Source organism: Ovis aries, chromosome 12, assembly GCF_016772045.2.
Source record: "Ovis aries strain OAR_USU_Benz2616 breed Rambouillet chromosome 12, ARS-UI_Ramb_v3.0, whole genome shotgun sequence".
NCBI lineage: Eukaryota > Metazoa > Chordata > Mammalia > Artiodactyla > Bovidae > Ovis > Ovis aries.
In genome coordinates, this window is record NC_056065.1 from 40,083,448 (window position 1) to 40,111,403 (window position 27,956).

At 40.3% G+C, this 27,956-nt stretch overlaps 1 protein-coding gene across 2 annotated transcripts; it reads right to left on the minus strand.

Annotated features, from left to right (window-relative positions):
• Positions 1-363: 363 nt before the first annotated feature.
• On the minus strand, positions 364-24,891 carry TNFSF4 (TNF superfamily member 4). 2 transcript variants are annotated; one of them, XM_004013707.6, is made up of 3 exons: positions 24,559-24,891; positions 6,783-6,831; positions 364-5,031 (listed from the first exon to the last, which is right to left on the minus strand). In XM_004013707.6, exons 1-3 carry the CDS (start codon positions 24,706-24,708, stop codon positions 4,682-4,684), a joined length of 549 nt encoding a protein of 182 aa, XP_004013756.1. In that variant the 5' UTR covers positions 24,709-24,891; the 3' UTR covers positions 364-4,681. The 2 variants fall into 2 exon arrangements, with proteins under 2 accessions (XP_004013756.1, XP_012042680.1); XM_012187290.5 differs by lacking the exon at positions 24,559-24,891 and adding an exon at positions 22,809-23,118.
• Positions 24,892-27,956: the final 3,065 nt, after the last annotated feature.

Consider the following 27,956-nt stretch of genomic DNA (forward strand, 5'->3'; position numbering starts at 1 on the left):
AGTTTCTATCCTGGAAAATAGAATATCCTCAAATTTAAAAATGAGAGAATGAATATCATAAGCACAGCGGAAGCTCCCTGTCCCCAGAAAGTACCATGAGAATTCCCACCTCAGAGACATTCACATACACTGTTCTCCTCTATCTTCTCCTTTCCTCTTCTCCAATCTAAACTCTGCAAAGCTCTTTCATTTGCTTGAATGATCTCTCTATTTCTAAACCAGATAAATTTCATTATTCATTTGGCACTCACTTTCTGTCTTGTGGATGTGACTTTTATAAATTAATAATTATTAAGTATTGAGACCAACTATGTTCCAGGCAATATACTAGATACTCTAATACTCAAAATAACTCAAGAGGTATGTGTTAACATCCCTTCTTTATTGATAAAGAAAGTGAAGATTCAAAGAGGTTTAAAAAAAATACTTGCCAAAGTCAGCCAGCTAGTAAATGGCAGAGTGAGGATTTAAAACTAGGCTCCAAACATCACAAGCTTTCCACCATGGCATTCTGCTTCATTTTGTCCATTGATTTCATTCATTTATTGAAACAGAGAATAGCATTCTCTTAGTCCAATGAGAACTCACGGAGACATGTAGGCCTGGTGAGAGGTCACTGCAAAAGGAGAAGCCAAAGACCACAAGCTCGTGGGTGGGGGCTGGGAAAAAGAGGAAAATAGGATGACACTGGGGCTTCTGGCTTCAGTATTGATTACGATGCCTTTAAACACCACCATGAATCAGGAAGAGGAGTGGGTTTGGTGAAGGAGAGGACATTCTTTTGTGAGCATCCTGAGTAAAGCACTCATTACTTCCACATGGAGCTGCCCAGAGGCAGGGAAGCAGCGGCTATAAGCATGGTTTTTGGTGTCAACCAGCCTTGGTCTTGAATCTGAGCTCTACCACTTCTTAGCTGCATGTCTTGGGACAAATTAGTTTACCTCTGAGGGTTTGTTTCTCATATGTAAAACAGGAATAATACCTACCACAAACAGCTGTTAGAAAGATAGAATTAAATTCATATAACTAGCAGAAAGCTGATGTATAGCACAGGGAGGCCAGTCTGGTGCTCTGTGATGACCTGAGGGGTGGCATGGGGGGAGAGGAAGGCTCCAGAGGGAGGGATATATATATTGTTATAACCGATATACCTTGAGGTACAGCAGAGACCATCACAGTATTGTAAAACAATTATCCTCCAATAAAAAAAAAAAAACAATTCATATAAAATGGCTAATATGTCTGGCATATACATACTCATTATATGTTATTACAGTTATACATTATTATAATTATACAGATGATTAAAGTAAGTGTGACCCTGGAGTGGGTGTCATTGGTGTAGGAGCAGTGGTTGAAGGCGTAAGAATCAATGAATCAGGCAAGTCTATGAAGCAGAGATCACAACTCAAATGCCCCATGGCCAGCAAGTGAGTGAAGTGAGTTGGTATAAGCACATTTGCACACAGTGTGAACTGGGGGGACTCTATAGAGAAATGGAGAGTGCATAGTTTCTCTAAAGAGGGAGGCCGCTACTCAGACTGAGATGATTTCTGGCATGTCAAAATTGGGCCCGGCGTCACCAGATCTTCTGTTTTGCATTGTTTTATCATAACAAGTCAAAAATTTCCCAGTGTTTAAGTGTTGGTGACTAAATTCAAACTTAATAAGTAAACTGAACACATACATACGCTAGACTGTGGCTTGTCAGCTGCCAGATTGTGATCCCCCCAGTGTAGAGAAAGAGGGCTGAGGATGGATATCCATAGAGCATTATCACAAAAGAGACAGGCAGAGAAAGAGGAGGGGTAAAAGGAGATCAGACAAGCAGAGAACAGAGATGGAAAGAGTGGCCCAGAAAGAGGTGACTTCAAAGAAAGTCAAGGGAGAGGCGCATTCAGGAAGGAGAGGAGCTAACACCATCGCAGGCGGCACAGGGATCACTGTGACCAGACCGTTGCACACAAACTCATTAAGAGCTGGGACCTCTGCTTAAGAATGCAGATGTAATGACTGTGAAGGAGAGGGGGTGTAATACTCAAGATCATCCCAGACTTAGAAACAAGACTAGTAGTACTGAGGGAAAGGACAACAGTGAATAGAATTCTATTTGAATCCACCTCTAGAACCAGGAAGAGGAGCCCTGAGAACTTATGGTGAATATATTTTCAAAAGCAAAGGTGGAGTCTGGCAGCTCAACCATCCCTTGGATATAATTCCAATGGCTGGAATTGGAGGCAGATAGGAAACCAGAAAGTTTGCCCTGTCCTCCCCTATTTGGGGAATTAGCTGATCAGAACATGGAAAGGAAGAGAAAAAGATAAATAAAAACTCTCAACACTCTAACCAGTAGTGAATTCTAAGATCTTTTATTTGTTTCCATGTAAATATCAATATTATTATTAGCTATATTATTAATATTAATATTAACACTCTCTGAGAGCCAGGAGAGCACTAAATACGAAACTATGATTTAAAATAGGGGACCTGCCCGATATGCTTAAGAACAAATTATGATTTGAATCAAGACTGGAATCCTTTCAGTCATTCCCTAAACAGAAAGTCACTAAATAACAACTGGCAACTGTTCTCAAAGGAATCAGGGCCTCCCCGATGGCTCCGCGGGCAAAGAATCCGCCTGCAATGCAGGAGACACAAGAGACATCGGTTTGATCGTGGGTTGGGAAGATTCCCTGGAGAATGAAATGGCAACCCATTTCAGTATTCTTGCCTTGAATATTCCATGAACAGAAGAGCCTGGCGGGCTACAGCCCATGGGGCGGCAAACAGTCAGACACGACAGCACGCATGCATGCTCACAGAAATCACCAAAAACACTGAGGGAAAATACTAGGTTGTCCAGAAAGAAAAAAATTGCTCCACACATTAAAAGAGATTATACATCCTGACTCACAGTGACCAGTACATAGGTATTTACTATGTACATTCACATTTAGCTTTATGAGCATAAGATTCTAAAATGATCATTCATTTTAGAGACAAGAGAAAAAAGCAGGATCCCAAAATGGGAAATTAGTTGTCCAGGGTCCCGTGGCCAGTTAGCGACAGAGTCAAAATTAGAATTCCTATCTCCTGACTTTTCATTTACACAAAACTCGACTGTTTTCAGAGAAAGGTTAATTATCCCTTTGATTGAATGATTTAAATGGGATACATGTACTTTGATGGGTGGAAGCTGGCAGAAGTGTCCCTGTGTCGCTGAAGGAGGCCAGCATGGGAGGAGCAGGCCATGTGTACCTAAAAGGAGGGGGCAGCTGTGAGGAGAGGCCATAACACAAAAGACAGCCAGCTCACAAAACAATTAAGCTTTGGCCTGGAACGCATATGTCCAGAAGAAATGCAGTCAGAATTCTAAACTTAGAAAACATGTTATTTTCTTAAATATTATCTACAGTGAACATGTACTTATTAGCAACCACTCTGAATAACTTTGACTTTGCAGAACACAGTCAATAACAAACAAGTACACACACACACACACACACACACACACACATTTAAATCCTCTAAAGTAGTCAAGACACATATCATAGAATATCTTGCTCAGAACAATTCATGTCAGGGACCTCCCTGGCAGTCCAGTAGTTAGGACTTGGCACTTTCACTGCTGTGGGCCTGGGTTCAGTTCCTGGTTGGGGAACTAAGATCCTATAAGCCATGCAGCGCAGCCCAAGGGTGGGGGGACAATTCACCTAAAGCACTTTTTTGAAACTAGCAAGGTGGTACCTGAGCACAAGATGTGGGGCTGAGTATGTATCTCAGCATTAGGCATGTGTTACACTGCTTCTCTGTGGCAAACAATGTGATTTTCTCCCCAGACTATTCAAATGTCCACTGGCTTATCCTGAGTGGTCCAGTTTCACGGCACTCCAGTGTGATAAAGATAACCCTCACAATAAATTATCTCACTCTCTCAGCTTTCCTTAAATCACTGATTAGGTTTTTCAAGCATCACACCCCCAAGATGGTTCTTTGAAGGGAAATTTCTATCAAGATCATTTGGAGGCTGGGAGAGCGAAATGGATAAAACAAGGGGGAAAAAAAAAGCCCAGAGCGGAGTATTCCTTAGCCAGCTATCTTCATCAAGTCCTGACAGCTGTTCATGACGTGATTTTCCTTTTGAATTCCTCCACACGAGACAGAGATTGGGGCACTATGCAGACTACAACAAATTTCACCCTGGAGAGGCACCTCTGCCTGCAAGCAGTCAGTCCACTGGTTTTGGGAGATTCAAAACCCCTCTCCCTGGTCTTCTTCATTTTGACAATGTCAGATGACAAATGGTAGTCAAGTGTCTTTTTCAATAATGAAAGTTTATTACGATAATTTCCTGACCAATAGGAACATCTTGAGGAAGAGGCACCTTTTTTCTCACTCTGGCGGAGGTGCCTAGCAGGCTTGAGGCAATCTTGAGGGATGAGGAGGGCTAGGTGATTTAGAAGATACAGGATAAATACATAAAGTTAATTGGTATGTAAAAATAAGTTTTAAATATCCCTGAGTGGGGGTGGGAGTGATCTGCTTCTGGTCACATCTCACTTGGTCAAACATGAGGGCCGAGCTGGGACAACGCCTCCACTCCCAAGGAAGAATCAGTGTCCTGTCCACCCCCAGCGTGGCCTTCATGCTGGTTCCTGGTTTGGGTGCAGCCATCAGGTCCTCAGTAGACACAGAATCCACCAGGATTTTGATGAATGAGAATCAACTCCCCACCATTCACCTGGATGTCTTCACAGGAGGCATTCTGAGTGGTCACATTCAGGTAGACTTTGTCCTTGAAACGCAGATAGGCCACTGTGACAGAGTCAACAATTTTGACCATGTTCAGGGAGAAGAGAGGTTCCCGACCCTTCCGGTACAGAAGCCTGAGGCTGAGCTTCTGGGAGAAGTAGCCCTTCAGAGAGATGAGATAAAACCCATCACAGGTGATGATGATTGAGTTGTTCTGCACCTTCATGGTTCCGTCTGCGTCTGGGGATGTGATGATGAAACCGTTCTCATTTTCACACTCTAAGGAGGGTAGGGTGAAAAAAAAAAAAAAAAAGACTCCTTAGCTCAGCATTAAGCAACAACCGTCCAATGTGTTTAGAAACATATGAAGAGAAAGTGATAGGGACAGATTTTGGAAAGAATAAAAGTAAGAGAAGACTATGTTTCTACATGAAGGTTGGAATCTACTTTCCCTGTGGAATCGAAGAGGCAAAGCTAGTATTAGTAGCCGAGAGAGTTTCACAGGGGGCTGGGATTCAAGAGTGGAGAGATTACAGCAACCGGCAGTTGTCGCAACACACCTGTGGCAGGAAATGGAGTCTCAAGGTTTCCCTGATTTTTTCAATCCCTCCCATCAGGAGGGATTGGCAACTTCAGTGCTGCCTTCTTTGTTCAATGGATTGATTAGGGCAAAGGGTGGTGGAAGTGCCTTTTGCCTGGGTCCTGCACACCCCGTCCACACGAAGTAATTGCTTTTAACTCTTTATCCTCTCTCCAGGCTTCCCTGGTGGCTCAGATAGTAAAGAATCTGCCTGCAACACAGGAGACCCGGGTTTGATCCCTCGGTTGGGAAGATCCTCTGGAGAAGGGAATGGCTACCCACTCCAGTATTCTTTCCTGGAGAATTCCATGGACAGAAGACCCTGATGGGCTACAGTCCATTGGGTTGCAAAGAGTTGGACACAACAAAGCGGATAACACTTTCACTTTTCTTTTATTCTTCTCTCCATGTCACCATGAAATGAAAATTCTTCACATGCCCTGGCAACTAGACTTCACAACAACATGTATTACTGGCCTTCGTCAACAATCACTTAAGCTTAGTTATGCTTCAATACTAAGTAAAGCTTAGTCTGTGGGTTCAGGTTCTGATATAAGAGCTCAAGAACATAGACTTATTTCTCCCTTCTCCCTTCTACCTTTTTATTGTCAATTTTTACTGGAAGGTGCCTTGGGAATAGTGCTTACCACAGGAAAAAGAAAAGGAAGAGTAGTAGAACAAGGAATAACTTTAACAGCTTTGTGTGGGGCCATTTCAAGCATAAATCAAAAACTAAATGTCTTCTATTTCCATGGCAGCCTCAGTATCACCCGGAATGGTCAAGTAACGACACTTCAAACTCTCTACTCTGGCCCACGTCCCTTGATGATAGGAGACAGTAAGTTCCCACTGCTGAGCACAATTCAGTAATTCTTGCTCTGAATCAAGTCCATGGGAAATACTTCGAATTGAAAACGAGGATCACTTATAGAAGGCAAGATATACTTTTTCCTTTGGTTCAAGAGGACTTAATAAATGAATATCCATACAGAAACCACTGGTGGTTGTCCTAGTATTAATCTTGGATCCAAATAATGCTCTCTTGTTAAAGATATCACATTGCCTTTAAGTCCCCCAACTCTCATTAAGGTAAAATTTTGTCCTGTAATACAATTACTGGGGAATGATTTATCTTACAGCCAGACAGACTTGTAAGAAGCCTTCATTTTCTTACCTAAAAAGAGTGAGAGTAGTTTCTACTCAAAGGGTTCCTGGGAGGATTAAGTGAGGAATATAATGTAATCAGTATAGTGACAAGCACTTATCTGTTAACTAATTACTCCCCTTTTCTTCTTTGACCTTAATGAAAATAATATGCAGGCCCCAACAATTTCAGGATTTAATGTTTCCCTAAGAAAATGGAGAGATCTTATGTTCTAGGGGAAATTAAGAAGGTGGAGAGAAGAGTATTTTAAAACTATGAACCAACTAAACTTTTGACAATACTTACTGGTAAACCGTACTCTGATACTCTGGATTGGAGGGTACTGAGATGGCACCTAAAGGAAGAAAAAGGATATATTTTTAGGGGAAAAAATGAACAAGTAGAATTTATAAGTTACATCCATCCTATGAGGCAGAAATGCATCAGGTAAAGGGACCAACTTGAGAAGAGACTTGCCTTTTCCTGTGTGAGTTAGACGCGGAGATTTTCTGTAACGTTTCATAAGGTAAGTTAGGAGTCTTCTGTTCTTTCATGCAAGCATCTAAGTAAGATCTGTCCTCACTTGCCAAACTCTTCCTTGGTATATTATTTTGGCTCCCTGAGCCCCAATTTCCCATTTTAGAAAATAGAGCACTTAAAAGTTATCTTGTTAAGAAACCCATTCAGTCATAGAGATTCTTCACGGACAAGGTTGTGACCAGACAATCCTTCATGGCCACAGACTCCCAGAATGGACGGGGAGTGAAGTCTGGGAGCCTCCTGGCTGCTCACTTTTTCACTGTAAAACAGGATTAAGAGTGTCCTACCTTCAGGGCCCACAGGCAATAAAAACTCTTCAAACCCTTCAGAGATGAGTAGATCTGTGTGTGAATTTTTAAAATGTTGGGTCTTTCTCTACTCTTTAGTCGTGCGTAAAACCTAACTTGAACTCAAAAGCAAGAAAGAAGTAAAGCAACAAAGAAAGAAAAGTTACTAGATAAAACACCTATGGAAATTTGGTGGTTAAAAGAACAAAGAAGTTCAATATGGGGCAAACTCCAAAATATATTAAGTGAAAAAAGCCAAAGCAAAGGGGAGAATCACATATAAAGTACATTTCCATTTGTGTTCAAAGGAAAAAAAAGAATTTTTGTGTGGGCACAGAATTTATCTAGAAGAATAAAGCACTGCCTCTGGAGAAAGGACCTGGAAGCCTGAGGACAGGAGCGGGAAGCACATTTATTTTCCATGGCTTACTTTCTTGTATTTTTTAAATTTTACATTACCTACTAAGAAGGGAAATAGAAACTAACAAACAAACAGAGAAACCTACCACCTATTGTGCCTGCAGAGAACAACAGCTCCTCCCACCAGGTTATTTTTGGCAAGATGTTCGGATCAAAGGTCTGGGGAGGAATTTGTTTTCATACTCTGGGGTGTGGAGTCCCTGCTTCCCACTTTTATGGCACACTCATAGCAGCAGTCAAACGGACTCACTGGGGCCTGCCCACGCGGATGAAGAATCCCCTACTTCCCTTGTACGTAAAGTCACAAGCCTCACCAAGCTGAAACCAACAGGCGGTGTAGGAAGAAGGGAGAGCCTTGCTGAGCCCTGCCAGTAGCTGGGCCCCTAGAGCGATATTAGTCAGTGGTGAGCACTCAGAGAGGTGCGACTCGGGACGACCTGACACTCTTTGGCTCTCTCCCCTCTGTGGACTGTTTGTGAGGCTAGACTAGTGTCCTTCACGCTTAAAGCGATGTTCTAGAAGGCCTCTCAAAAGGTACATTATCCAAACACCATAATTCCCTGGGTAAATGAATGCTCCCTGCTCTCCGGGCAGGCTGGTCACTTGGCCACCTTGTTGAAGTCAGAAGCAGCCTGGGCAGCTGCCCAAGGAGCACAGGGCTCAGCATGCAGCTACCTGGTCCTAACGCCAGCTGGGCAAGTACTTGGGCAAACTGCATAACTTCTCTGGGCGTCAGCTTTTTCCATCCTCAGAAACTCCTCAAAGATCAGTGACATCCCTTTCAGCACTGTTTATGATTTAAATTTTAAAAGTTGCAACCCTACACCAATTTCAATGAAAGAGAGAAACAGGAAGCCTCTTCATCCCAAATTTACGTCAAACTCTCTAACTTGAAAGTCCTCATGATCTGATTATTTGACTGACTGTGTAAACTTTCCATAATGTTCCTCCAAAACAATGACATTTCCCAATGTTCTGAAATACTGTGATGAAGAAGTCAGAGCGGTAATGATCAAGAAGACATTCTGAGACCAAGATGCTGACAAGCAGCAAGGAAAGCACGCAGGACTTCCTCTTTTAGGTAGATTAACTCAACTCCAGGCTTCCTTTCCTCCTGAAGGTTACCCAGCATTAGAAATTCACATTTTCTCATCTTCCTAGCATCAACACCACCAGGCCTTGGCCATTTTGTGAAATAAAATGGTTCTTTCTCTTGCTCCATGACCATCCACAACCTCGCCCTTCATCCTCCAAACCTAATTACTTCATGCTGACTAGAAATAACCCCACTGCCCAGAAATACCCCCACAGTGCCAAATTCAAGGCCTTCTATGGCCTGGTGCCAACCTCCTTGTCAAGCATTACTGCTACCCATATCCTTTCTGTGCTTTATGCTCAAATCAACTATTTCCTCTAATCCTTTAAATAAAGCCTGGTAGGACAAAACAAGAGGGCGCAGGCTTGGGAATAAGATTTTGCTCAAATTGTGACTTCTCTAGTTCTGTTGAATTTGGATGTTATATACCACATCTGAGCTTTAGCTTTCATGTCTGTGAAAATAAGGTATATTACTATTACAATGCTCAAGGAGATGACTGTAAAGCTCAAATAAGTTAACATACGTGAAAATACTCGAGAGTTTGACTGGCACGTGGTAAGCATTAAAAAAACACTTGCTTCCTTTGTTCTCTCCACCAAGAATGTCCCTTCATCTATGTCTACCCATCAAAATATTAACTCCAAGGCCTAAATCAAATCCCTGGCTTCTGTTCTCCCATAGCAAGTACTTAAAAATTACTCTATTCACATGGATGTTTATAATAGCTTTGTTTCTTATTGTTAAAACTTGTCAAGGAAAAGCAATCAAGATATCCCGCTGTAGATTGAATGGATAAATAGACTGTGATACATCCAAACAATGGGGTAACACTCAGAGTTAAAAAGAAATGAGCTTTCAAGCCATGGAAAGACATGGACACACTTTAAATGTATATTACTAAGTAAAAGAAGACAATCTGAAGAGAATACATAATGTATGATTTCAAATGTGTGACGTTTTGGAAAAGGCAGAACTACAGAGACAGTTAAAGAGCAGTGGTTGCCAGGGGTGAGGAAGGAGGGAGAGATGAATAGGTGAAGTATAGAAGATTTTTAGAGTAGTGAAACTATTCTGCACTATACTCTAATGGTAGGTACATGTTATTGTTCATTTACTAAAATCCATAAAATGTACAATACCAAGAGTGAACCCTGATGTAAGGAAAAAAAAACTTAAATTACTCTACTGATTTTCATTCTACCACCAATGGATACATGTCTCCTCTCCACTACAAGACTACCTAGCTGTGCGCTTTTGGGAAAATGTCATTACCTTGCTGACTTTTAGCTTCTTCATCTATAAAATGGAAAGAGTAAACCCTGTATCTCAGAAGGTTTTTGTGAATGAGATCATGTACGTAAATTTTTAGCACCTGACCTGGAACACTGTAAGGAGCTGATAAATGTCAGCTATTATTCTTGGATGCTCATGGGAGACAAGATCCATGTCATATTCTTAATTTAGCCTATATAACACTAATTTAGCTTTACATATGTCTACAGAATGAGAGAACTAATTAAAAACAAAGGAAGTCCAACCAAATCCCTAAAATATCAGCTCTCTGTAGCCCAGAAGAACACCACCAAATGATTCTGGCTTTATAAGAAAAATTACCAGGAAAAAATCAGAAAATATTAATTTTACCCACAGGCATAATTTTATATATATATATGTATATCAAGAAAATAAAAATCCTCATATCTTCACCAGATAATAGAAAAAAAAATGGACTATATCAAAGATCCCAAAGGACTTTCATGTAAGGACAAGCTACAAAGTCTGAAGAGCTCATACTATCTTCAAAGGGGACTAGAAATTCTTGTAAGTCAGTACACCAGGATCAAAGTACAGTCCTGAAGTTTCAATGAGATGGCCTCAGAAGCATGAGTATAAAAGAAGTCATCTTCCAATTGAACACTGTATTCTATAGATGAAGAAAATGAGACCCACAGAAGTAAAGGGATTCAACTCCAGCCCCCTGGAATCCAGAAGAAATTTCATTGTTTCACACAACAACAACAGTTTTTCTTCTCCTCATGCAAATTTCAAGTGGAGAGAAATTTCTTTGAAGATTTTACTAATAGTACATTCCTTGTGTCCATTTAGTGCCAAGTTGGAGGAAGGAAGATGTGATCATACACAGCAGATTGGCAGGGTGATGGTCTCATGATGACCTCATCATGGGAATGCAAAGGGATAGCCAAAAGTTTAGGCTTCTCTCCTGGGTTTGGGGGCTGTCATAATTAGAGCCAAGAACACAGAGTACTCAGAGGCAGCTGATACATGGGCTACCTGACCAACTGACTGAGTAATGCATATGCCCTGTCTAGGAGCAGCTGATGATGCAACTAAAGGTCAGCTGGTCCACCATTATACATTACATGGTGCACCATCATACATTACATGGTCCACCATATACATTAGAGTCACTTCAGAAATCTATAAAAATGTGTAGATTGCCAGTTAAAGATTGCCATAAAGATTCCATTTCAAAAGGTCTAGATGGACGCAGTAATCTCATTTTTACAAACACCCAAGGTTCAAGGTTTGAGAATTACTACACTCTACTGTGAACTCCTGAAGGCCCAAATCCAGAAAATATATCTTCAACCATTCCCTTGGCAAAAATCATGCCTATCCTAAAGCTGGTGCTCAACTATCAGTATTATTTAATAGTTGATTGAATAGATTATATGATTGTCATATTATTGGTGATTTGAAACACCATTGATCATTACCTACTATTTGGCAGGTATTACATTCAACTCTAAGAACACAAAGGGAAAGAATACACAGTCCTTAGTTTTGACAAACTTGTATGTCAACTGGGGAGATAATTCCTCCACATAAAATCAATGGCAAAGAGCAGTAGGCAATTTATGCCACAAGGTTCCAGAGAACAGAAAAAACAACTGCAGGCTTTGGCAGCTCAAGGAGGAAAGACGTGGGCTTAGGCCGTGAAAGAGAAAGAGGACCCAGAGAATCCAAAGGCACTGCCTAGAGGAAGGGTCTAGACCATTTTTGGTGTATTCAAGAAAAACAGTAAAAACTTACTTAGAACTTAAAACATGCCATGCACTGCATTACTCTTTCTGAAATTCATTACCTTGTTTGCTTTCAAAATAATACTATTAAGTAGAAATAATACTCATGTCTTATAGATAGAAAGAAATGAGAATCAGTGTTGTTAAGAACTTGCTCAGGAATAAACAGGTATTCACTTGAGTTTGACTGAACCTCAAGTTCATGATAACATCCTTTCTCTTTATCCTATTCTATCTTAAGAGTAAAAAACCCCTATGAAAACATTTTTCTGAGGGTTCAAGATTAATTTATTTTTAATTTTCAATACTAAACAAGATTAAAAGATTAGGTTTTTGATAGTTGTCAAAATACTCAGATATATCTCAAAATATCTAAACATTCTCCAGAAAAGAGCTCTTCAGTCAACTCTCCAAGGTTGTTTGTATAGTTCAGGTTGGCAAAGCCATTAGCTGGACTCTAATTAGAAGCAACTGTCCTGGCAAGGGGCAGCAGGACAAATAAAGCAGGCAGCAAGCAGGTGATGCAAAGTGAGTCAGAATAATGTCCTTTCCTGACCTCTCTCAGTACCTGAAACGCTGAACTATCTGAGAACAAAGATGGAAAAGGTCTGATATACAGCATTTATCCAGCCACCTGTACCATGCTCCCCAAAAGGTGCTGCTTGCTTCATGAGCTCATCTCTAGAATGTGTGAATTTCTTATTCTGACTCACTGGGTTGTGGCATGAGGCTGCCAACCTTATACTCATGTGGCATTTGTCCTGGAGGGGGTGTATCTGTGGCAGGAGGGAATGATACTCATCAAATGTGAAACCAGGAAGTAGGCTCTGCATTCACTATGTGGGCCTTGCCCTTCCTCACTTGCTATCAGTCAAGATCCCAGGTCAGAGTGGGATGAGATGTGAGTCAGTGGAGGACAGTGCAGAAACAGGTATGCAGTGGGAATCGTGGTTCAGCATGCAACCTTCGCAGGGATGTGAATGTCTCCTCCCCAACAATGGGCTTCACGTCAATCAGAGAAGACCTGAGAGATTATGAAAGCAAAGTCTTATAGGCTCTGAGGGTGTTTCTGAATGAGCCTCCGAAGAGGAAGATGGAATTTTCCATATTTACCCATTACAGTGGGTTGGGAAGGCAGACTCTTCTCCTGGTGGATTTAGTGTGTACTTGATGGAAACTCCCTTACAAAGAGATGGGCCCCGACTTCTGATCAGGAAAGTTCAGAATCCAACTCAGAGAAAGGAATAGAAATGAACAAAAACTGATCATTTGGCCAGTCTTCCATAATCAGGAAAGTTTATCCTCAAGGTGATATTTCTTAGACATGCAGATGTGTGACTTTGAAAATCATGTTGAATAAAGAGTCTATTAAGATGAAAGAACACAAAGAAAAGCCATTTTAACTGTCATTCTAGACTTTCTTTTTCTCTATCAACCCTTCACCATGGCTGCCAACACCTTTTTGCTGTAATCCCTCTATTTAAATTCTTACTATACTCTCTACTACACAGCCCATGTGATATTCTAATATAGTTCCCTCTCTCTAACCACTTCCACTTTTCTTGTCAAATTTATTTAGTAATAGCTAGCCTCTACTTACTGACCCTCTCCTCTCTATCTCAGAGAAGAGGAACTATGGTTTCACTGTCCCAAACACAGCAATTAATGGATCCCTAAGAGGAGTATCAAGTACTCAGAAAAACAACCAAATGAATCAAAAGCATCCATGTGACATGAACACACCTTCAAAATTTTGTGATTTGCAATTCTTTATATCCTCAAGGGGAAGATTTTCTTTTATCTGGGTTTCCCTTTCCACATTTGCTGGCAAATTCCTCAAGTACACTAACAGAGGGGTCTGCCAAAACATTTCTAAGAACTCCCATAGAATAGTGAATATAACAAAAAAAGAAACAGACTCACAAATATAGAGAACAAAACAGTGGTTACCAGTGAGAAGAGAGGGAAGTGGGACTGTAAAGTACAAACTATCATGTGTAAAATAAGCTACAAGCATGTACTGTACAATACAAGGAATAAAACCAACATTTTATAATAACAATTAATGAAATACAATCTTTAAAAATTGTGAATCACTATTATACACCTGAAAAAAACTTACATAATCTTATACATGAACTATACCTCAATTTTTAAAAATTAAATTGAAAAAAAGAAACAACTCCCTTCCTCACCTTGGGAATCAGGTAATTTTCGAAATATCCTAGTCTTTACCTTGGTGGCTCAGCAGTAAAGAATCCACCTCCAATGCAGGAGACCTAGGTTGGATCCCTGGGTCAAGAAGATCCCCTGGAAGAAGGCATGGCAACCCACTCTAATACTCTCACCTAGAGAATCCCATGGACAGAGGAGCCTGGCAGGCTGCAGTCCATAGGGCTGCACAGAGTCAGACACAACTGAAATGACTCAGCAGCAGCAGCAGCAAAGCAACTGGAAAAGTTGGCTTACAAGGTACCCACTGCATTATCATAAATCTTACACTGCCTTAAACATAATGGCATTTATAAATAGTTACTGAGTCCCTTAGACTGTGCCCTGACACTTGCTCTATGCTATGCATAGGCACTCAGTCATGTCCAACTCTTTGCAACCCCATGAACTGTACCCCATCAGGCTCCTCTGTCCATGGAGATTCTCCAGGCAAGAATACTGGAGTGGGTTGCCATGCCCTCCTCCAGGGGACATTAGCCAACACCATATGTGGCTCGAGGCTTTTATTAAACTGCCCCATTCATCCTTGAGTACAAAGGGGATAGCACAATTATTATGATCAGTATCTTTCTATCCATAGTTACTCATTCCCCATCTCATTGGCCATATAGGCATTGGGCTGGGAATAGAACACTCAGGTCTGGTCATAAGCCAGAACAAGTCCTTTCCTTTCTCAGTTTTGAATTTCCTCATTTTTATGTCCTCATTTCTTAACTCTCAATTAAGATGGTTGAATAAGCAGAGAGAAATGGGGACTATCTAAGGACTTTTTCAATACCAGAGATTAGGAAAATCAGAACATTCAAAAGAGAAAACCCAAATTATTGGTGGATAAGAAGATCCTTTGAACCAAAGATTCTTTCAACACAATAATACACGATAATAAATCCCTCAGCTGTAACAAAAGAACAGGTTTTCTCCCCAAGTGGCTCCCTCTGATAGTTTTTTTTTTTTCTTTTTTATTTTTTTTTTATTTATTTTTTTTTAATACCCAATGAAGAATCATGAGTATCTTTTGGGTTGTCTATGCAATGAGGCTCTTAGCCTCATTTGCAGTAAGGCTAAATAATCCTCAAGCTACATTATAGTGTGAACTAAGACTGGTGACTGGTAAAAATCATCACAGAACAGCAGTGGAACGATGATAGTGCTGGTGGTAACAATAATGATAATGACATTTTAAACTAAAGCCTTCCTGTTAAATAATGGAAGAGAAATGAAGCACCTGATGCAAAAATCAAAGTATGCTTGCTTTATAATCCAAATCGAGAAACTAGCTATTAAAGCTAGCCCTCTGTGAAATTCTTACTGAAGAGCGGTATTCAACTAGGTTACCCAGTACTATCAAGCCAGGGAACACTAAGGATTGCTGGGAGCCCTCAGGAGCTAGGAAGAGGCACAGAAGGATCCTGGAGGATTCTTCCCTACGGCCTTCAGATGGAGCAGGGTACTGCTAAGATGCTGACTCTGAATACCTATCCTCCAAAACTGCGAAAGGTTACATTTCTTTTAAGCTACCAAATTTGCGGTGCCACCCTGGTTGAAAAGATATTTGCATATAGTGTGAAATCACACTTACAACATTGAATTAATTCTTCGAATCAGTCTGACAGAACTAGAAAGCCCCATGGAGATTATATAGTCTAATCTCCTTATTGTTTAAAAAACACTACAGCTTGGAGTGAATAAATGACTGAGCCAATGCCCCAGTCCAAGTCCCCTTTCTCTTCTATGAATGAATCATACATGGCAATGATTTATCAAAATAACCTATAAGGTATTACACATTTGTTAAAGCTTCATTGATTGTGTTATTTGAATTTGTGGCAGGAGATTCAGATTCTTTTTTTAAAAGAATCTTTCTTCCTTTTATTCCAGGTTATAAATCTTCCCCCAGTTTTTCTACATAAGCAATTAATGTCAGGAAAGGAAAAAATTTTTAAACATCCAGGTAAAATGCTTGCAGCTTAGAGCCGCTGAGTCTTGGCCAGGTGTAATGGAAAGAGACAGGACTAGAATTTAAACCTAGTCCTGATTTATAACCAGACCTTCCTATATTGACCTAAACAAGTCTCTACGCCTCAGATTTCCTCATTGTAAAAGTGCCTACAAAGATCTGTCACCATCCAAGATCATAGTGAAGAAGTAAGGACAACGTAGGGACAAGATCGCAAAACTAGAGATGGTATTGCAAGTAGCACCATGAGTGACGCCTGTCAACCTCTCCCTAAAAAGAGCTGAGTTTCCAGTCTTCATCAAACCACATTCAGGGCCAGATCAAGATTTTTACAGGCCTTGGAAATTAAAAACATTAACCACCCAACACATAGCTAACTCAAAATACATTTTACATTACTGAGCAGTAAAACATGTCTTTTACAACTTCTTTTATAACCCAGTAAAGATTTTATAATTTCCCTTGGTGACTATTTGGATGCTTATAATTTTTTGCAACGTTAATTATCATTTTCATTTTGATCTTAGGTTCTGTAGGCTCGTGCTATGTGACCTACAGGACAGCCCAGCTGGAGGGTATATTATTTACACTCATCCCCCCAGATCCCCACCTATATAACATCCTGGGAGTGAAGCTTTCTATCCGTAGCCCTTATTCAATGGAAGAACTAAAGTTTGGGTCTACTTGCTGCTCTTTCTGTCAGAGTGTATTCTTAACTAGCATTTTCAATATTATCAAAGCGAGTCAAATTTATACAAATTAATAACACATCAAACTTGCATTTCAGAATGAAAGATTTGCTGAGAAGAAAAAATATATATAATTATGCCCCTCTTAGCTCCAACATTTCTAGTATTGTGAACCAGACCATTCTTCTAAGTATAAGTTTCTGCCTTATTTGGCAACCAAGTTATTAGAGAATTGGATGAACTACATTAATGTAAGGGGAAATGGAACCCATCTGGGCCATGTCTTCCAAGTGTGTCATTTTAGATTTCTGAACCACTTTCAGACACTAACCTGATAATATTTTATATGCTCATAAATTCTCCCCTTCATTTTTCCTTTGCTAATACAGCCATGGCATCTTAATTAGACATCTAAATTCAAATAAGCTAAAATTATTTCAAGGGGTTTTTCTTAATCTTAAAAATTACAGTAGGAAAGCCAAATTCATGAAGTTAAGGTTGACCTTACCTATGATACGCTTTCTGAGGTCTGAGTTATGGCATTGCATGTGTGCTACAAGGTAAACATTTTAGTGTGTGGTATGCTTATCGAAGCACGTTTATAAATATAATAATTTGAACATTTACAAAGCTCTGTAACAGATTTGTTCCTCACAATAATCAAATTCCAGTTTTGGAGATGATTAAACTGATACTCAGGGAATTTCAGGGAATTTACCCAGAGTCACAAAGCTAAAACACTGGACTGAATCTTCTAGTTCCTGATCCAATGTATTCTCTCCTATACCTCAATGACTTCCCTAAAATTTTGAGAAGATATATTGCATTTTTATATAAAAATTGTTTTAATTCCTTCATTTAGCTACAAACAAAACACACAAGCCATAAGATATTGGGGAATCCAATTCCATCCAGTACTACCCTATATTTTATCTGTGACTATGCGAAATAACCTTTCTACTTTGCCATTCAGCTGCTATCCTTTCATTTCCTAAATAGGAATAACAACACTGTACCTGCCTCCTGAGAAATCTGTATGCAGGTCAAGAAACAACAGTTAGAACTGGATGTGGAAAAACAGACTGGTTCCAAATCGGGAAAGGAGTACGTCAAGGTTGTATATTGTCACCATGCTTATTTAACTTACATGCAGAGTATATCATGAGAAATGCTGGACTGGATGAAGCACAAGCTGGAATCAAGATTGCCAGGAGAAATATCAATAACCTCAGATATGCAGATGACACCACCCTTATGGCAGAAAGCAAAGAAGAACTAAAGAGCCTCTTGATGAAAGTGAAAGAGGAGAGCGAAAAGTTGGCTTAAAACTCAATATCCAGAAAATGAAGATCACGGCACCTGGTCCCATTACTTCATGGCAAATAGATGGGAAAACAATGAAAACAGTGACAAATTTTAACTTTGGGGGCTCCAAAATCACTGCAGATGGTGACTGTAGCCATGAAATTAAGACTCCTTGGAAGAAAAGTTATAACCAGTCTAGACAGCATATTAAAAAGCAGAGACATTACTTTGCCAACAAAGGCCCATCTAGTCAAATCTATGGTTTTTCAAGTAGTCATGTATGGATGTGAGAGTTGGACTATAAAGAAAGCTGAGTGCCAAAGAATTGATGCTTTTGAACTGTGGTGTTGGAAGAGACTCTTGAGAGTCCCTTGAACTGCAAGGAGATCAAACCAGTCCATCCTAAAGGAAATCAGTCCTGAATATTCATTGGAAGCTGATGCTAAAGCTGAAACTCAGGGAATTTCAGGGAATTTACCCAGAGTCACAAAGCTAAAACACTGGACTGAATCTTCTAGTTCCTGATCCAATGTATTCTCTCCTATACCGCAATGACTTCCCTAAAATTTTGAGAAGATATATTGCATTTTTATATAAAAATTGTTTTAATTCCTTCATTTAGCTACAAACAAAACACGCAAGCCATAAGATATTGGGTTTGGCCACCTGATGCGAATAACTGACTTATTTGAAAAGACCCTGGTGCTGGGAAAGACTGAAGGAAGGAGGAGAAGGGGATGACAGAGGATGAGATGGTTGGATGGCATCACCGACTCAATGGACATGAGTTTGAGTAAACTCCGGGAGTTGGTGATGGACAGAGAAGCCTGGCGTGCTTCAGTCCATGGGGTCACAAAGAGTCGGACACAACTGAGCGACTGAACTGAACTGAACACTGTACATGGCTCCCTCAACCTAAATGGTCCCAGAAGATTAACATTCATTAGCCATGAATGCAAAATTCCTGAAGTGGGTGGGAACCTGCAGGTTCTCTGAGAGTGAGGAATACAGAAATAATTTCTATTAAAAGAAACAGAATTGGAAGGGCAAGGTGGTCAGCCATTAGGCAAGGCTAGGTCTAGCAGCTAGGAGCTGAAGTCAGAGGAATAGGGAGGTTATATTCCAAGGTCTATACCAAAAGCCTCTCTGCTCACTTTACATCTCTCCTCTGAGTATGTGCATTTGTTTCTATTCATATGTATATACTTGACATTTTCCAGCATGATTCCTGTCTAAACAATCTCTGTCCTATTTTCAGTACTTGGGTCAGAACCTATATCTAAATTTTTCTTGTATAAAATATCACTGCATAAACAGTGAATAATATTATGTGCTCCTGATATTGTTCATCCTCTTTCACATGGATGAGCACTTGGCTTCTTGAGAAAAGTGTTCTAATCTTAACTCCTCAAGAAAAAAAAAAAGAGTGGGTTCTCTTTAAAAGTTAAAGAACTGTCAGTTTTACTGTGGTGCCCCCTAGCGCTAAGTGAGATGAGACACATTTTCTGTATTTGCCAGCATGTAGACCATGTAAGGCAATGGCACCCCACTCCGGTACTCTTGCCTGGAAAATCCCATGGATGGAGGAGCCTGGTAGGCTTCAATCCATAGGATTGGGAAGAGTCGGACACGACTTGAGTGACCTCACTTTCACTTTTCATTTTCATGCATTGGAGAAGGAAATGGCAACCCACTCCAGTGTTCTTGCCTGGAGAATCCCAGGGACAACGTCTATGGCGTTGCACAGAGTTGGACACGACTGAAGCAACTTAGCAGCAGATCATGTAAGCGGAGAAGGCACTGGCGACCCACTCCAGTACTCTTGCCTGGCAAATCCCATGGACGGAGGAGCCTGGTAGGCTGCGGTCCATGGGGTCGCTAAGAGTCAGACACAACTGAGCAACTTTACTTTCACTTTTCACTTTCATGCATTGGAGAAGGAAATGGCAACCCACTCTAGTGTTCTTGCCTGGAGAATCCCAGGGACAGGGGAGCCTGGAGGGCTGCAGTCTATGGGGTCGCACAAAGGCGGACACGACTGAAGTGACTTAGCAGCAGCAGCAGCAGCAGCAGCAGACCATGAAAGAGAAGTGAAATCTGGAGAAGCAACAACTTGGGTAATTTTTCCTGTATTTTCTTTTGTTCAGAATGGAATGAAGTTTGTTCCCTTAGCACACGTCACAAGACCTTTTGTGTCCTGTCTCCACCTAGATTTTCAACTTCATCTTCAACTACTTTCTCCAGTGAACACTCACCTCCAACCATTCTGAACAACTTGCCTTTTTACCTGAAAGCCTTCTGCCCAAACCCAGCCACCATCATTCCTCTTGTCTATTTTAAGAATTTCTACTATTTTTTAAGACTTTTTGATGCAGATCATCTTTTGTCTCTATTGAATTTATTACAAAATTGCTTTTGCTTTATGTTTTGGTTTTTTGGCCCCAAGGTATGTGGGATCCTAGCTCCCCAACCAGGGATCAAATCTGCACCCCCCACAGTGGGAGGCAGTCGTAACCACCGGACCACCAGAGAAGTCCCTCTACTCCTAATATCAGCTGAAGCATCACCTCCTTCTCCTGCTTCTATCCTCCCTCAGTTTCTGTTTTCCTATCTGCAAGTGGACTGTGTCTAATGTCTGTTCAACCTAACAAGTCTATGCATTTTCAGTAGCATCTCCTTTAAGAGCCTCAAAATACTTAATGACAAATCAGTTCAATACTTCAGGTGTTTCTTTTTAATTCCCATAAAATTGCCATTCCCTCCTCCAGGGGGATTTTCCCAACCCAGGGATTGAACCTGGATCTCCTGTATTGTATTTAGGCAGATTCTTTACCACCTCAACCATCAGGGAAGTCCCTAAAATTGCTTCAGTTGAGTTCAGTCGCTCAGTCGTGTCTGACTCTTTGCAACACTGTGGACTACATCGTGGCAGGTTTCTGAGGCCCAAGAATCCTGGAGTGGGTAGTCTATCTCTTCTCCAGGGGATCTTCCCAACCCAGGAACTGAACCAGGGTCTCCTGCATTGCAGGCAGATTCTTTACCAACTGAGCGATCAGGGAAGCCCATAAAATTGCTTATAAAATGCAAAATCAATTGCACTGAAAATTATTTATTTCCATGTCTATCATTAAAAATCTTAAAAACTTGTTAAAATCACATGGGGACACATCTAATTTGACCTAAAATCTGAGACGAAAATTTTTAAGCAAAAATGCCTCTTATTCTTCCTAAAGGATATAAAGTCCAAGTTATAGTCTGAAACTTCACCAAGAAACTGAATTCTAACTCTGGCCATTGAGGATATAGAACTGGTCAGCTCAATGACCTCCCCTTCTGTCTTCTCCAGGAATAAATGCGGTAAGAATATAAACCATTAACTGTGGGTGGGATTTGCTGATAAATAATCACTAAAAGCACATCTTTCAAGTGCTCTGATACAGATCTTGGAAGAGCCCAGCTTCAATAGCTCTGAGATACATGGGTATAATTTACAAAAGCTTCTCACCTTATATATCAGCTTTTTTCTGCCATCATTCCAAGCTGAAGTTACAGGGAAGCCTGGAAGCCTGATACTTCAAGCGGCAGCCCCAATAATTGTATTGGTTTTTGTGACTCAATTTTGTAACCTGCATCATGGATATTATTCTACAGTGTCTATTTCTTTCCCCTTTCTAAATAAGGTATTTTGCTAACCCAGAATAAGTTATTTAGAAACGTGCATAGTATATGAATAAATACAGATTACATGTATATGTACAAATCTGATTTCCCCCAGTCCCTTCTTAAGAACCAGGGTATTCATAAGCTTAGGCACAAAAATCTGTTCACTTAGATTTGTATTTCTCAGATCCTCATACACATTTTATGAGTATAAACTACATATTCACAGGATATTGACCTGGAAGAGATATTTCTGGCCATTTGATCCAACTGCCTCAAGTTTCAGATGAGAAAATCAGTGTCCAAAGAGGGAAGTGAATTACATAGGGAGTGGGTAAGGTCTTTTTACGTGCCATCTCAAAAACAAAAACTTCTGCTTTTCACGTAGTAAAACTTAACCAAGTGGTAAGAAAACAAAGATTACTAAATAAACTTGATTGAAAGGAAGGCTGACTGCCAACTGGAGTTTAACAGTTACATATCTATATTTTTTTCACAGAGTCATCCACACAGGAAAATTTTTATGAAGTTAAAAATTAAATCTAAGAAATAAGGAAAAATCATGATTATTCCCCAAATATCTTTCTCCTACAATAAAAGAGATCCAATTTAACTAGGTAAATGATGAGTATTTCAGCTCTATAGATCATTGTAATACAATGTCTTATAAAAGTAGAGCTTTGATAGGCATCCCCACCTACCTATCCTTCAACCAAAATCCCAAACAATCTTACCCATAAATTTAGAAAAGCTCTTAGTCTATGTTCATTCTTCAGCAGTTACTTTATACTCTTTTCTCTCAGTCTCTCTCCTCTACACACTGCTGCCACCATGACTGATCAAGTTCTGGGAAAACACACACACAACCTCTCTAAGCTATCCTTTCCCTTAACAAAGTGTATGAGATTACAATTAAGGACACATCGTGCTGTCTTGGGTCCCATTAATAGCGTAAGAAATTGTGTTAGCTAAAACAGTCTAGTGAGAAATAAGAAAATAATTAATGTCAAATGAACAATTTCAAATATCTGAGCCACAGATAATTTTGTATCTAGAGTATATAAGAACACATTTTTTTGAGCAAACAGCTCTAACGTACCTCTTCCATCTTTGCTTTCATTTCTGTGCCAGGACCAGAGAAAGCTAATTCTCTCCCAAAGATCAGCTCACCGTGAATTCTAGTATCCTGGAGGCGAGCATTCAGCTGCCCTTCCACGTTCTAGCACAGAACTGCTGGCTGACTTGCTAGAAAGAATCTCTCTCCTCTGCCTCCCCTGGGTATTGATATTCCAGGGTGGCCCCTGCCACCAGCTAGCTACACATCTGTATCTGTTTCATATTTTGCTCTCTCCCATCCTCTGAGCCCTAGTGCAATTAACTGTTGAGGCTTGACTGGGGCCATCTGTTCTGTTTTGTTTTGTTTCTTAATCATCCCACAGTGCAAGGAAATATGTAACACTGCGGTTGTTTCAAAAAGCAGTCTCAGGGCTCCCGGACCTGGTGAATAAACTCAGCTGTTCTATTTTGGGTTACTCTCTTTGTTTTCTTCTCGGAAGAGCCTAATTCCGGTCTTTGTCTTGGGCATCCTGCCATGGACACTTTGCTCCTCCCCCGACACCCTCTCCCCAAAATCACCTACTCTAATTTCACCCAAAGGGTTCTGCGCAGAGAAGGAAATGTGTGGCGTGATAAAGACAGTATGGGTGTGCTGGGGTGCTCACTGGTCTGCAGACTTGAGCATGACACTAGTACCCTTTGGGAATTTGGAGACACGAGCACCCTCTGCGGGACAGTGATCACAACCGCACCCTCATTAGACTGCAGGCACCGAAACCCGTTTCCTGTAGACAGAGACATGCCCAGGCATCCTCTAGAACTCTGCTCATCTTATCCTGATCTAATTTGAGGTACCCAGTCTGTGACCTGGCCATCAGAAATGAAAGTTCTCATTGTCTGACCTTTACCAGTGATTTTTCTAACCAAGAGCAACCACCAGGCAAACAGGAATTATCAGACTAGCCCCAACAAGGGAACACGGGGCAGTGGAATCTCCTGCAGTCAACAACATCCTTAAAGAGCTAAATAATGTTTCTATATATGAGCAACTATGAAAAAAATAATAATTTAAACAGGACCAGAATAAAGAGATGGAAAAATGGAAAGAATTTCTTCATTGGGGGGGATACTAAAATGATGATCTTCCACTACATAATGTATTGGACAAAGTGATGTCAGCAAGTTGTGATTGGTAGAGAAAGACCGTGAAAAACAATGTCTGATCAAGTTGTTGGGATAAACGTTCAGCCATGTGCACATACAGACATGAACACATATATCTCTGTTCTTAAATATATATAGGTTAGCTATTTAAAAGAACTTAATATTGATACCTTCAGCATTCTTCAGAAAGCATATCTCCTTGAGTCCATGGGGTTTATGAATACAATGAGAAAGTATAATAATGTAAAAAGGAAATAATAAAGTTTTTATTTCCTTTTTACATTGATTCCCTGATCAGTTGCTTACTAGCAGAACAGATAAACCAAGTAGGTATGTCAGGGACTCAAAGCTTCAAAGTGACAGTTCACAAAAGAACACCAGGATTTTTGTGTTGTAAAGAAAAAGATTAATCCAGAAGCAGTGCCCCTGCCCTATCTCCACTGTGCCTCACCACGGCCACTGCTGAAAAAAAGGAAGGAAAAGAGAGACACGAGGGTGCTTGACCACATTTTACAATCGCTGAGCAGAAAAGGGAAAACAATTTTGGTGTCAGACTATTTCCAAGTGACCATTTGGAGCTGCCATCAGCCTGAGCTGGAGGAAAGGACATGTTGGTTGGTGTATCTTACCTGAGCATAGAAGTGCAGACAGATGTAGGTGAGACACAGGAGAAGCCCCAGCCCCTGAATTATGGAGGCCACCAGCAATAGCTTGTTCCTCAAGAATCTCCGGCCTGGTGCATTTCCCACATTCTCATCCAGGGGCTGGACCCCTTCCATCTTCACAATCTGGATGCAGGGACGATGAAAACTGTGACAGGGGGAAACCTGAGAGAGAACTGACTTCTTCCCCAAAAAGAAGGAGATGAAGCCAACACAAGGTGTATCAATTAGAAGATACACAGAGGTCCCAGGACCAGAGATAAGAGGCGATTGAAAGAGCAGAGAGGACTCTCTCAGTTTTAATGCTTCAGCTTTTGCAGGCAGGCGGGGGAACTTCTTTGTGACTAATCTGAATTTCCCCTTTACTTTCTTTCTTTTTTTTTCTCTGGGCTAACAGGGAGTTGTTTTTGTGGCATTCCAGTTCTGATTTGAGTGACTGTGAAAAGACAGTCATAAAAGTGTGCTATTTTCTTAATTTCTCATTGCACCAGTAACCAAATTGTGGGTCACTTGATAAAGATAAAAATCATCATCCGTTGATCTAGAAGCTCACCTATCTCTTCCCCAAGCTATCTTAAATCATAGAAGAAATTTGAGGAAAATGCTAGCTTAAGTTCTTGCCTGAACTTCATTGGGTAACTAAGCATAGAATCCATTCTACAGATTCAGGAAAAAAAGGCACACAAAGACCATCCTTGAAGTGAAAAAAAGAAAAAAAGATGACGCTAGGATGGCAAATTATGCAGAATAAGGGAGTGCAATCCTCTAGTTTTAGTCCAAGGTATTATAATAAATAAACTAGTATATACTGAGCATATACAATGTGTCAGGCACTGTGCTAAACAGTCTTACTATCTTTTTCTCATTTAATCTTTGAGGCAAATTCAGTAAATACTTATATGACTAATTTTAAGCATAGCAGGAAAGAAGCAGAAGACTATCCTGACTTTTTCCCCTCTTCTCTACTTTACATTTTCTCCATACATAAATTTTTGCATGAATGAAAAAATGAATAGCTTCAAATAAGCTTTGAAGGTTGTATATTTCTTTGAGGTCAGGGGTAGACTTAGAATTTGGAAAGTAAGAGTATCCTACCAGTAAGCATTACTTACCCTTTACCACTGAAAAGAATGATAAAATGAAATAAATGATGAAATTATTGATAATGGCAAGTTCAAATTAATAAATATTTACTGAGTACACAGTAAGTGCTATGCTATCCTGGACAGCACAGGTGCTTTGGAAGGGGCTGTTTAATACAGCAACTCTTCCATGGGCCAGCATGTCTCTCTGAGCCCCCCAACAGCCGCTCAACAGATATTTAAAGAAGGGAAGGGGGAGGAATTTTTTAATATCAAAAAAATAAATGAGCTGTCATATACAACCTATTTTTATAGAAAATTGGTATGAGGCACACTCAAAAGGGAAACAGCTTATAGGAAATGGAAAGTACATTTATTAATACAATAACAGTTTGAATCAATTAGTATATGAATTGATGCCCTCATTATAATCATCTTACTTTGCATTTGCAGAACATACTGGTCTTTAAGTTTTTGTCTGAAATATACAGTGACTGTGACGCTACACTACATACTCCAAGCCAAAACTGGAAGTCAGGTTCCATCTAAACTTAATTCTAAACAGTTATTCCTATGAGAGTCTAATTCTTGAGTAATAGTTAATAGTTCTAAATAAATAAACATTAAAATCGGTAACTATTTCAAAAACTGACTAGAAGAGCCACAGCAACAACAACAAAAAAGCCTAATATAACTGTTGGAAACAATAGAGACCAGCTGAAAAATAAATAGTGAAAACTATTAAGGCTGAAAATAAAAAAACATTTTTAAATAAAAAAAAATAAACATTTACTGAGTTCACCCTTGTGGCCTAAGCAGCATGTTTTCTCATTGTTAATAGCTTGGCTTCTATGAAGCAAAATGGACAATTACTGATATACAAATTACTGTCTTTACAGACCAATGAGAACTCTGCAACAGAATGAATTTCCAGTTTGGTGATGTCCCAGGAAAGTTAAACCAACTATACCAACACTTGGGCCTGCACATCTGAGGCACACCTCCCATCTCCTACCTGCCATGTTTTACCTACTTATAATTTTTTATTGACACTTAAATGATGTTTTACAATTAACTGTTTCTTTTTAAACTGAATACATTCTCACAACTTTTTCACATTCTTTGTGGAAAGAGGAGAAACACACATGGAAAGATAAATAGCAACTGGGTTGGAGGTTCTGGGAGAGAACTTTTGACAAGATTATGAAAGCATTTCAAAAGTTCATCATTAGGCTCGTCTAAGCATTTGGAACAAATGAAGCCATCAATCAGAGATCAGTGCTGGACAGATGGACACAGTCCTCTATCTCCAAAGTTGACATGATTTTTGGAGGTCAAGTATGTCACCAAAATCACTGCAGATGGTGACTGCAGCCATGAAATTAAAAGACACTTACTGCTTGGAAGGAAAGTTATGACCAATCTAGATAGCATATTCAAAAGCAGAGGCATTACTTTGCCAACAAAGGTCCATCTAGTCAAGGCTATGGTTTTTCCAGTGGTCATGTATGGATGTGAGAATTGGACTGTGAAGAAAGCTGAGCACCAAAGAACTGATGCTTTTGAACTGTGGTGTTGGAGGAGACTCTTGAGCGTCCCATGGACTGCAAGGAGATCCAACCAGTCCATTCTAAAGGAGATCAGTCCTGGATGTTCTTTGGAAGGAATGAGGCTAAAGCTGAAACTCCAGTACTTTGGCCACTTCATACAAAGAGCTGACTCATTGGAAAAGACTCTGATGCTGGGAAGGATTGCAGGCAGGAGGAGAAGGGGATGACAGAGGATGAGATGGCTAGATGGCGTCACTGACTCGATGGACGTGAGTTTGAGTGAACTCCGGGAGTTAGCGATGGACAGGGAGGCCTGGCATGCTGCAATTCATGGAGTCGCAGAGAGTCGGACACGACTGAGCAACTGAACTGAACTGAACTGATGTCACCTGAATCTGTGTGCAATTTTTTTAAAGCATTTCACAAAGATCCAATACACAGACCCGCCAGAGCAAATCAGCCTTGCAATGGCAGCCTCAGATTTCATTCAAAGCAATTATCTTCTCACAGATCTTCAATCTCCAAATAAACAGCCACTTCAAGACTACAAAAAAGTATAGCGGAAGGGATTAAGAAAAAGCTTTGACAACTGACAAAACACATCATGTTTAGGAAGCAGCAAAACTTTTTTGTGTAGGAGGGTGGTGTCTGCCATTTTTGTTGCTTAGTTTGGGGGAAAACTGTTTTGATTTGGGGGGGCGGAGGTTGGGTGGTAAAATCCACACTTTTCACT